Below are 12232 nucleotides of genomic sequence, written 5' to 3' on the forward strand. Positions count from 1 at the left end.
CCTGTTTTATGCTGCGTGCTCAGAAGGAGCATTGCAGGAAGTCATTAAACCCCGGCAGAAGGCCCAAGGAGCTTCCCTGTGTTCATAAAAAAGTTGCCCTCAGAAAATAAAGTGGGTGCACCATTGGCACAGATGGTGCGTGCCCACCTACAGCCCGGCTGTAGTGTCTTATCGTCAACTGCACTGAATGCAGCCGAATCAAAATTGACATCAAACTAATTGCTTTAGCAATTATAGGGCAATTAGAATAAAAGAGTCACCAAGTCTTAATTAAGAAGCAGATTGAACAGGATTTAGCAGCTCCTAGCTGAGAAATATCAAAATCATTCGATATCTGTTGTCTTGACTAGGATTTCAGATGGCAGGAGTGTTTGTGCGGGGTGTGTGTGATACTCAGAAAGTACATAAATGTGCAATAATTTGCACTTGCCTCGTTGGAAGGAAATTGCACATGAACATTAGGGAGAATGGGACGTACTCCAGTACTGAAAAGTTTCTTAAGAAAATAGCTTATGTTTTACTTGCACATCAGCGTAGCAGACAGCAGAGGATCAGAAATCTGGCATTAAACCATGTAGCTGAACCACATCACAAATAGCTGGTCCCTGTTATGTTTTTTGTTTTTATTGCAGCAGTGTCACAATTCACCTCTTTCCTGTAAGACGAAGTTTGATGAATGTAAGGAGTTAAATGGTGTGTTTGCTTGCTGTTGCATGGGAACAGCTTGTTGACCCTGATCCTTTCTGTTTTGCTGTGATCAGGGCTCTGCTGTGGTATGAGAAGTATGAACACTAGTTTCCAGAGCCACAGGCACATGCAGTGGGCTCGCTTCCATGGATTTCAATGGCAAACCAGGCAGTGCAAAGAGGGGTTCAGCTGACACATGAGAAAGCTGGGCACCCAAATATCTCTGTAGGCCTGGATTTTTGTGCACATCAGCCCCATCCTTGTCCTGCTGAGTGCAGTACATTGTACAGTCTGCACTCTGTCAGGTTGCAAGAAACATCTCTGTACTGGAGTATGCCAGATTCTCCCTGAAGTTCGTGTGTAATTTCACATGTAAATTAATGCACATTTGTATTTTGCTGACATTGTGCATGCATGTACCCACTCAGCACAGCTACACATATGCCCTTACCTTCTGAGCGGTACCCGAGCACTGCCCGTGAGACAGCAAATGCTGGCACAGCCTGTTGGTGGCAATCCACAGCCCTACAGTACTTGCTGTAGAACTTGGATGGGATATGTTGATGCTGACAAGCACAGTTCAGCCTCCCTGAAAATCACCTGCAGCTGTTGTCGGCTGTTATGTCCTCTTCCCTGTCTGCGCTGTCATGTTGCCACAAGTCTGAAAACTTGTGAGCAGCCTCAGAGACATGCTGGTGGGAGTTGGGTGGCCATGGCACTGAGTACCCACCAGGGGTTCGCAGCACCTGGGGTGGACCAGTCCTGCTCCCTGATGTATGGAGGCACCTTCAGTGTCCGCGGAGAGCCTGTCCCTGCCACACCGCTGGAAGGAGTTACCACCACCAGGTCCAGTTTGCTTACTTGGTCTTCTTTCCTTTCCCCAGGAGACGGTGGGAGAGCCCTTCTTCCTGTTGATCTGTGCGATCAAACAACAGATTAACAAAGGGTCCATCGATGCCATTACGGGGAAAGCCAGGTACACCCTCAATGAGGAGTGGCTCCTGAGGGAGAACATCGAGGCAAAGCCAAGGGTGAGTACCTACACCCCAGGGGTCTGACGGGTACGTACCCCAGCAGGGCAGTTGTGCAAGAGGCTGATTTGGTACACATGCAGGTGCGATAACCACATAAATTGTACACCTGCGCAGGCACCTTGCTGCTGCCTAAGCTCACGACTACAGAACAAGGCTCACAATGACTGTAGGAGTAGAGGGAGGTAAGAAAATTTGTTCTGCCATATTCAGAGAGTTAAACCAACAGGTTTACTATTCACGGCAAAAGAGCATCTTCACTAGCAGCGGGAAGGTGCTGGCTGTAAACCTGAGTCCTGGGGTGAGGGCTTTGCCCAGGCTGTTACAGGAGTGATGCTGAAAAGCGGTTCTGCAAAATGCCTCCTGTGGGAACAGGACTGACAAGGGCTGTGCGTGTGAAGGCCTCAGTTCCTTCCAGTGCCTGATGCAGAATTCAGCAGATGCCTTTCCAGAGGCTGGGTCAAATCCTGCTTTCAATTACCTGGCATAAATCTGGAGCAGCTTCACTGAAGTCAGTAGGTTACCCCAGATGTGCATCACCGTAACTCAGAGCAGGTTCGAGCTCCACATCCTCTGCAGATTCCTGTTACCAATTGACCTGTAAATTTACAGTGCAGACCAAGAGGGGTTAGCAGCAGGGCGCAAAGTATTAGCTTTCTTGGGAGAAATGGTAACTTTGTAAGTCTGAGCAGGGGAAGTGTGGCTGCTTCCTACTTTGCAAGAAGAGAAAGGAAAGTATGAACAGGGTATGTTGGAGGAAGGAGAGCAACTGCAGGGTTAGTGCTAACTAACTGGGAATCCCCCACATTGCTGGTAGCTGAACCTCTGCTTCAAAAAACACCTGCATAGTGTACAATGTGAAATAACATCTTCATTTAATGCTATGGAGAAAATTGGACTTCACCTGTGCATTCACAATGTTCATAGTCAAGGATGCTGACTCTGTATCCCGATAGACTGAAAAGCAGCGTTTGTAAAGGAACCTCTAGGCTGTGAAAATCCCAGCCATAACTCTCAGGTGTACCAAGTGTCCTCCTAAGAGGCAGCTGTGCTTATGCACAAGCAATGCTCCTGGCATTTGCAGCTTCCCGCTCTGGGCTTGCCAGCCAGGCGGTGAGATGGCTTCAGGGTTGCATTCACCACTAAATGAAGGCGCAGCGTTGCCCTCAGGTTTGGCCGTACCTCAAGCAGAGGATAGAAGCAGAGGCAGAGTTGAGGCTGTCCCAGAGTGAAGCCCCTGGGCGGGAGGGAGATGCCACGCTCATAGCATTTGGGTCTGCACAGCTTGGGAGAGGAGGAGGCACCTGGACTCTGCCTCTCCTCGCTTGACTGGAGTGGCAGCCGCTCCCAAAAGAGGAGAGGATTTTTTACAGGAAGAGAGTCGTTTTCATTGCCCTGCAGCTTTCTGCTGTGACTGTAGCAGTAGCTGTGCATCCCTGAGGTCCAAGCAGGTGTTTGTAGCAGCCTGCAGCCCCTTGCAGCTGCTCATCCTGCTGTTCAGTATGCTCTTGAGCAGGTTATTGGGTGGTGCTGGTGGTGGGCTCCAGTGTTGCAGCAGACACAGCCTGCAGCATGCTTGAAGCTTGTTTAAACAAAGAAGCTCGGCCCATTGTGTCAGGGAGAGGCTGAGCAATGAGCCTTGGCGGTCCCATTAGTCACCGGTTGGAGCCAAGAAGCTGCAGACACGACTGGTTATGGGGGCTGACCTTTCCTCCCACCCCCGAGGTGGTCTCTGCGCGTCAGGGTTAAGGCCCATTAGCAAGGCAGCGTGAGAGGAGATTGCAGTGTCGCTCCCTGTGTCCTCCTGGCTCCGTCAACAAACAGGGGCCTTCAGCCTCCAGGGGCTATAAATCAGCACCTCTCACTGGCGGTAAAGCCTAGATGACTGCATTTGTTCAGCCTGATTTCCAGCAGCAGGGGGTCCAGAGCACACGGGCAAGAGCTGTGTGGGTGCCGCAGGCTCCGTGCACCATTGGGAGCCAGCAGAACTGGGCGGGTCACCCTTAACTTGGCCTCTGCCTACAGAACCTCAACGTCTCCTTCCAAGGCTGCGGGATGGACTCCCTGAGTGTCAGAGCCATGGACACAGACACGCTCAGCCAAGTAAAGGAGAAGATTCTGGAGGCCTTTTGCAAGAACGTCCCCTACTCCCAGTGGCCAAGGGTGGAAGACGTCGACCTCGGTAAGGACCAGATGCATTGGACCAGCCAGTCCTTAAGCCCAGGTGAAGCACCTGATGTTGCACACTAGCTCTTGGTATCTACAGAGGGCAGTGGCTGAAGCAGCACTGACAAGAGGGCAGACATCAGGGCAGCCTTTTCCTGAGGATGGTCTTTAGGAATGAGTGATGAGACCAGATACCGGTGGGCAGGAATAACTGGGCACATAACTGGAAAGAAGCTTTAGGAAAGCCCAAGTGGAGCAGAGGGATGCTTGGACTTGCACCCTTTAAAGTGTACAGTGTTAACTCTAGAACAGGAACCCTCTAAAATGCCCCTGAGCCTGCAGGTGGCTTGTTAATACATGTCTCTCCATAAGCAGCCATAATTGAGCCCATGGACTCCTGTCTGGCCATAGATTCAGATCTGTCATTTGTCTACCCAGTGGCCGACTCCTTCTCCCCAAATTTAAGAAGGATCCAAGCCCAATGCTGGTGAGAGAAACCCACGCTGTCTGTGGTGCCTCCGTGCCGCGCAGCACGCCATGGAGACGTGCCCCGGCTGGCAGCAGTCGCAAGGCATGACGTTCAACGTAGTCAGTGCCAGAGGGAAGAACGCCCCGGGCTGGAGCGGTGACGGGACCCCACTCCCATCAGCTGGTGCACGTGGTGTGTCCCCCATTCACAGATACATGACCAGCTCTGCCCGGCGGGCAGCCGCCACCAACCTTCAGTGGCCACGTGCAAGCCACGCAGCATCTCACCTGCCTGGTGGTCCATGAGGCAGGTCCCACACAGCCCCCGGGGTGAGATGGGGAGAGGGGAAGGGGGGAGATGTGCTCCTCCCCGTCGCTCCGAGCAGAGCCTTTGTCACCTCTCCCAGCTCCACCCAGGTCTTCTCTAGTCTGGGAATCCCCGCTCCATGGGCTAAGCCTGGACGCTGTTGCTAAATGTCTGCTCTGGTTTCACAGAGCCCCGGAAGCCCTGGCAGGGGGGCTGTGCAGCCCCCCCAGTGCTGTGTGGCCGGTCCCCAGAGCCCCAGGCCCCACTGCACGTGCCTCCTTCGGGCTGATGTCTCACTTCTCCCTTCTCTGTGTCCAGAGTGGTTCGCCACCAGCACTGACAGCTACATCCTCCGGGACCTTGATGACACCTCGGTGGTGGAGGACGGCAGGAAGAAACTCAACACATTAGCACACTACAAGGTAAACCTGCCAGCGCTGCAGGAAAGCTTTGCTTCCTCGGAGCCTGCCTGGCCTCAGGGGTGAGCTGCGGTTCCCCCTCCAAAAACAGGATCATCAGGAACTAGCAGGGAGGTTGCCATAGCTCCGAGAGAGCTTCCGGGGAATAGACATCTGCCCTGGCGAGACACTCGTTAATATTGCAACACACTGAAACTAATTAAACACTCTTCATGCAAAACAAGTTATTACTGACAACAGAAAGAGGAGGGAAAAAAGCTCCTATTCCCAACGGCCGGCAGCTTGGCTGATTAGTATCACTCTGCTCTTGATCTGTGCTCCTGCTGAAATCACTGGCACAGTTGTCGCTGTCTGCCCTGAGAGCAGGGGCTAGGGATGCCATTGAGGAGCAGAGGCCAAAAATGTGGGGAAATGTAGCGAATCAAATTGTTTTCTTGACCAGTTTTCCTTTTAAAATTAAATGAAACCAGAAATCCTTATATGATTTCCATATTCCCTAGTATGCCTGGGAGCATAATCCTCACTGGTCTGTAACAGTGCATGGAAAATCAAGAACGGAGCTAAGTACTTATTAATATTATTATTTGTGTAACAGCCGTGCTGCAGAGCCCCACTGCTGGCACGGTGCCCTGCTGCACTGAGAGCCGGAGCCGCAGCACAGAGGTAGTACCAGCCCCACAGGTCCAGGCTGCAGCCAGGTTCCTTCTCCCCTTCTGGGGAAAGGCAAAACAGGATCTGCACAGCATAACACTCTTTCCTCTTCAAATTACCTGGTGTCGGCATCCAAAAAAGGTATCTTGGATACATGTATTTGCCTGATTCCCATCGGATTTGAGAACCTTGCTATCTCGTATTTGCATTTAAAAAACCCTTTCCACATAGGGCAGTGCCGTTACTGCCAGTTTCCAAGCTGGGGAGCAGGGGCAGGGCAGGGCAGGCACAGAGGACGTTTTTGGCAGAGCAGTCACTGCACCAGCATCCCACAGCTCCCGGGATCTCACTGGGGCTGCCCCCAGCTCCATGGGAGGCACCATTAAGGCCCCCCCATCATCGAGGCTTCTCTTCCCTTCCTCTGCAGATCCCCGAAGGGGCATCACTGGCCATGAGTTTGTCAGACAAGAAGGACACCACGCTGAGCAGAGGTAATGTCTCACTTCTCTTCCCCTGTTGCTGGTGAACGGGCAGAAATACTTGTGTTTTTAGAGGAGCGTCTCTGGCCAGGGATGCTGAGAGTCGGCTGCCAGCCCCCTTGCCTGTGGACGCTGGGGTGTGGCGTTAGCCCATGCAGGGCTGGCTCTGGCGTTACCAGCAGTCGTAGAGCACCCTTTTGTAGTGGCACACTGGGCAGAGCTGGGCATCAGTCGGGCCAGGGAAGACACTGAGCACGGACTGGGACTGCGGCCACCGAGCGAGCTGGCCAGCTGGCAGCCCAGGACGTGCTCAGGAAGCCCTCTGGGTCCTGCAGGATCTCCACTGCTCTCCTGCAAACCCCCTTTGCCCATGCTGTGGTGTATGTTTGGGGCAGAGATAGCCATGGGGCTGCAGGAGACATACCTCCCTCCTTCCCACGGGGTTCCCCCTTGCTATGGCTGAGCCATGTGCCCGTGCTCCCCATGGGGACTGCAGGTCTGAGTCCTGCCATGCAGGCAGTGGCAGTGCAACTGTCCCAGGTGGGACAGATGGCAAGACAGACAGGCAGAGTGGAGATACTTGGCACTTTAACGACTGCCCTGCATGGTGGCATTGCCTGAACTGCAGCCAGCACCCGGGGGGAAGAGAGGTGCAGGAAGTAGGGTTTCTGCAGGGTGTGGGCAGAGCAGGCACACTGGACCGCACGCAGCTGGGATTGTAATGGCCACAGCATGAGGACATCCATGTCAGTGCTGCTGAATAGCCCTGTCCGTCACTGCCCGTCCCTCCATGGCTGCTGCCGGGCTGTGTGCTGCCCCTTCCCCTGTGCAGCGAATGCTCCCCACCAGGCGCAGGTGGGGGAGCTCCAGCCGGACCAGGGGAGCAGGCAGCAGGTCGAAGCTGCAGTGGCCACTGGAGAGGTCACAGATCCCCAAGAGTCTGGGACTGATCGTGGAGAGTGGGTGGCTTCCACACCCCTTCTAACTTCAAGGCTTTTCCATGTCACTTGCAAAAGTGGGGGTTTGTGCCTGCTTTTCCTTCTGCAGGAGAAATGAAGAAGGTCTGGGAAGTATACATTTCTGAAACACACATTATGGGAGGTGCAAGTGTCCTGCTTGTGGTTTTACTTTAAACATGTGTTATCCAGTATCCTCCTCTCTTTGATTGCTGGGGTGCTGAGTGCTTTCCCAGCCATTAAGGTAGAGGTGTTTGCACCTTTCATCTCACACCCTCATTAGAGGGTTGTGTTCAATCTGTGCTAACAAAGTGAAAAAAAGAAAGGATCTGAAACCACTTGATTGGAAAAGTCCTTTCCCTCCCAGTTACACATGTTCAGTTTCTTGCCAGCATATTTCTAGGTTTCAGGCTGTGCAGAGAGTGAAAATAGACCAAGGGAGACAAAAATTCACATTGAACAAGGGGTTTCAAACCCTGTCTCCAGGCTACCTGCACAGCGCCTGTCTCTGCAGTGGGAGTCCTTTCACCCGCTGGAGCGAGGAGCTGCTTGGGGCTGCAGCTGCCCCGATGAGGAGGCTAGGAGATGGTCCAGGGCACATGGGCCTGCAGGGCATAGCAGGGCATCACAATGCAGGAGTGCCCCTGTGCTGATCCTGCTCTCGTGCCCTCTTGGGTCCTTCCTAAAACGCCCCTTGGGAGACGTCAGGTCCTCCTTAAAGTACTTCCTGAGGTACTTGCCGTGTGCCCCAGAAGGCAATAAACAACCCCAAAGCAAATTAAAATACTGAGGTCACTTGGGGTGGGAACACCAGCTCGGTGTTGGGGTTCTTGGGGAAAGCGAAATGCCTCCTGACGTGGAGGGCATCTGCGGAAGCAGGTTTCAGTTTGGGTCACCCGACTGAGCCGCCGTGTCTCTCTCTCTCTCTCTCTCCTTCACAGTGAAGGACTTGGACACCGAGAAGTACTTCCACTTGGTAAGTATCCAGCTCCTGGCTGCGGAGGCTGGCGGCTGCATGGTGGGGGGCTGCTCTCCCCTCCTGCCCTCCCAGGGGAGTGCTGATGGGGAGCAGAGCCGTCGCTCCAGGACACCCGCTCTGCAGCGTAGAACCGGCATGCGAGGGGACGGGTCACAGCGGTGGCTCCACTCCCCCAGATCTCTCCTGCTGCCGTGACAGCGAGGATGCTGGCGGAGTGCAGGCGGGCGGCACAGCCGAGCCCAGGGTGGCTGGCAGGGCGCTGCAGGAAGGGCTCCTTGCGGCAGTGGAGGGGTGCCCATCTAATCTCCTGTGTATTTCAACATACTTCACCTTTACGATGGCTGCCCATTGGCAGACAATGGAAGCTGTTGCTTTTGTCCCTGCAAACGGGTGCCGAACAGGCTGTTTCATCTCTGGCAGCAGCCGGTCCCTGCTGCACTGGGGCAGGCAGGCCCTGGGCTGTGGTGAGCTCTCAGCCAGGCAGGGGGGCCAGGTTGTCCTCTGCTGCCAGGCTGGCTGTCCGGGAGACATCCCCTCGGAAGGCGGCAGCCTGGAAAGTCCTGGGAGCAAAGAGGTGACCAGTCAGGCTGTGTGCATGCAGCGATCCCTCTTCTCTCCTGCACTTAAGTAAGTCCATGGGTCCTGTTTTTCCAGTGTATATGATGAAAGAGGAGAAAATATTCTCAGCCTCGCTGATATTAATTTAATTCATCTCTGTGGGCTGGAATGTCAGATGTGATGAACAAGCTGGATCAGGGCTCGTTAGTTTTCTTCAGAGGGGCTCAGAGGTGCAGAAAGGTTATCTGTAGACAAGCTTTAGTATTATGGGACATAATAAAAAATTACCAGGATGGCAAAATAATTGTTGTGCCTGATGTAGCTGTCAGCAGCCACAGAGAGTTCAGGAGCACGGCGCAGCGCCGCCGGTAGCACCCCGCACAGCCTTGGTCAAGTCACCTACCGGGAGCTCCTGGCATGCCGCCTGCTTCCCAGAGCTGGGGAGATTTATTAGTTCCTGCTTGTGCGCCATGCTGGAAGTACGAAGTGCTAAACGTTGCTAAAAGCTGTTGTGAAAAAAAGTGTTATGGACAACAACAACAATATTTTATAGCCTGATTTTTTTTTTTCCCCTCTGGTAAAGTTTCCGTGCTCAAATAGAGTACAAACACACAATGCATGCATGCACGTGCACTCACGCACGTGCACTCACACACGTGTACATGCAGAGCAAGGAGGGAGAAGGGATGGGAAACCAAATGTGCATATGTGAAACAATGCCAAGATGGACTTAAATGGCTTGCTAGGTCATTATAGAGCAGTAATTAACTGACTTGACTGTGGAATATTTAGATTTGTTTTTAAAAAGGCCAGGGCAGGAATATTGGCTGATCATTCTTGCACTTTTTCCAAATCTAAGAAAAGCTGGTTTCCGTGGAAGCCTTGTGCATTGCTTCTGGGAGCCTAAACTGCAGCCACACAGGAGTATTGCACAGAGACCAGGAAGGCGAGCAGACTAACATCCAAAGAGAGATTGATTGCTTCATTTTCTTTGTCTAGCTTGAGAGAGGCAATAAAGAACACAAGAGAAACAAATGTCAGAAAAACTGAGTATTATGAATTGCTTTTTTAAAGCCATATAAGGATGTATTTATAACACAGTAACTACTTTCTAATTTAATTTTATATGCAGTTGAAATTCTATGCTTAAAGGAAAATTCAGTGTGACACTTGCAGAGAGGAGCGCTCTGAACATGTGTTTTATATTGGACCAGGTTCTCCCAACCGATGAATCAGTGGAACATAAGAAGTCCCACAGACAGAGCCATAGGAAGAAAGTCCTACCAGAGATCTACCTGACCAGGCTGCTCTCCACAAAGGTAGGAGACAGGACGCCCTCATTCGTGGCAGGTACGATTGTTGTTTGCGGTCTGTAACAAGAAGGCTACTCTAGGGAAGGAGTGCTGTGGGGCCAGTCACTCTGAAGAGGTGGTGGGACTCCTCTGTCCTGGATGACTGGAGCATGTTTAGTGAGGCTGCTGGGCACCACTGGCTCCTTGGGTTCTCTCCAGCTTTCCAGCTCGCCCTCAGAGCAGCAAGCAGCACTGTTGCGTGAAGCCCCACACGATCTCCCCAGGCTGGTCTGGGGTCTGTGCACATGAAAGGGATGCTGACCGCCTCAGGGCTTGTGATGCACAGTTTAGACCTGAACCCATCTCCCCAGCGAGACATCCTGCTGGGAAAGGAGATGGTGCTTAGCTCTGGGAGCAGGGGGAATGTCTGTGCGATCTTAATTCAGATTTGAACTTCCCCACTCTCTGCAAGTGTTCAGCTCCAGCAGTTGGGCTCCCAGCCCATCTTTAATCCCAGCATGATGCCTCACTGGAGCAGAGATCACAAGAATGGCCAGCAGTCTCTAGTCTTCTTTGTATTTACTATGCAGAACAATCACAGATGTGAGATCCTAGCAGTAAGAAAGAAAAATCTTGATGCCAAAAGAAATTAAACCCAAATGCAAGCTAATTGTATCACTATGCACAAACAAACCTTTCCCTCCCTGCTTCAGCATCCCCTTTCTCTTCTGATTTATCCAACTGGCAGAAAAGGATTTCCCCTTGTGTGCAACAGTCGCAGCCCCTCGCACTGTTTTCTTGGGCTTGGGTGCTGCTGCTTTCCCCAGTCTCCATTGTGTGCGCTTGTCCCGCAGGGCACGCTGCAGAAGTTCCTGGACGACTTGTTCAAAGCCATTCTCAGTATCCGAGATGATAAACCACCTGTGGCCGTGAAGTATTTCTTTGACTTCCTAGAGGAGCAAGCAGAGAAAAGAGGGATCACAGACCCTGACACTATGCACATCTGGAAGACCAACAGGTTTGGAAGACGAAGTCTCTTCTTTCTTTCCTTCCTTCCTTCCTTCCATCTCTCAGGAGCAGCAGCTGAAAAGCCTTGGTGTCCTGGACTAATCATTAGGTTGCTAAAAGTAGAAGAGATGACTTGGAAAACAGGAGGGGTGGTGGCGAGGGCAGCGAAAGATGAGGCCAAACACAGACTTGGAGAGCTTTGAACAAACAGAGCTCAGGGAAACAGAGAGCTGGAAGAAGAGGCATAGGCAGATAAAGGGCAGACCAAACTACCACACTAATAAAAATAATTAAAGGAGAAACAGAAGAGGGACAGGATGACGGGAGACAGCAATGGTGTTAGCTCCAAGCATTGGAGGTGGGAGACGGAGTCCAAAATCAAGTCAGGTCTTAAAACATCATGGAGATTTTAAAAACAGCATATTTGGCTCCTTTTCATTTGCTTTCTGGCTTTTCAGCCCTTGGGGGCACTTTTCCCGGCTTATCTCTGTAACCAAGCTGAGACTCCAGGGTATTCGCAGGACTCCAGGAGCTGGTGCTGTGACAGTAGCATGCTGGCGGGCACCGCAGCTCTGGGGACCAGCCAGGAGCAGGAATGGGGTGGGAGAGCTGAAGTGAAGGGGGGAAATAAAGCAGGGGAGAAACCAGAAGATTTAACTGGGGAGAGCAGGGAGCTTGGAGGGAGCGTCAAGGAGAGGCTTAGTGCTTCTGAGGCTGCAGGGACAGTAACTGTTTGCAGCCCAACATGTGAAAATTAAAACCAAATTTGGCTGAGGTAGCAGACATGCAGACACAACCATTGAGCTACAGATTTGCCTATCCTTCATTACCTTTAATTGCCAGTAGAGCAAAGACTTATAGCAGCTTTCACTCCTCAGCTGCTGAGGAGGGATGGTAGGAAGGACGAGCGACATACTGAAACTGTGTTGTGGCCAAATGAGCAGTGAAATAACTGCAGGAGAAAATGATGAGAGAGAAAAAAAGACACATGAAATGCATTTCACGGGGCCAGGCTTACCATCAGAACCAGATGACAGTTACTTAGGGAAGAAGGAAAAGGAGCTGACACCATTGCTACAAAAATCAGCAAGTGGGGAAGCCTGATTCAACAGCCCCATGCAGGCAAACCTGCTGGTGTCTTTCCTGGACCACAGCTGGCTGAGGGAGCTGCTGAAGGAGCAAGGGTATACGCTCGCCTAGACAAGACTGTACATGAAGTCTCCTGTCTGGG

General features: G+C 52.1%; 1 protein-coding gene across 1 annotated transcript in view; it reads left to right on the top strand.

Moving 5' to 3' along the window:
* The window catches only part of PLXND1 (plexin D1), an 86887-nt gene that overhangs the window by 66552 nt on the left and 8103 nt on the right, over positions 1–12232 (top strand). Inside the window, exons 26-32 of the mRNA XM_069811736.1 lie at positions 1572–1718; positions 3744–3900; positions 4978–5081; positions 6157–6220; positions 8106–8140; positions 9916–10020; positions 10848–11011. Coding sequence (XP_069667837.1) covers positions 1572–1718; positions 3744–3900; positions 4978–5081; positions 6157–6220; positions 8106–8140; positions 9916–10020; positions 10848–11011 — 776 coding nt within the window. The remainder of the gene's footprint in view (positions 1–1571; positions 1719–3743; positions 3901–4977; positions 5082–6156; positions 6221–8105; positions 8141–9915; positions 10021–10847; positions 11012–12232) is intronic.

The sequence above is a fragment of the Haliaeetus albicilla genome, chromosome 24, assembly GCF_947461875.1.
Source record: "Haliaeetus albicilla chromosome 24, bHalAlb1.1, whole genome shotgun sequence".
In the NCBI taxonomy this organism is placed as follows: Eukaryota; Metazoa; Chordata; class Aves; order Accipitriformes; family Accipitridae; genus Haliaeetus; species Haliaeetus albicilla.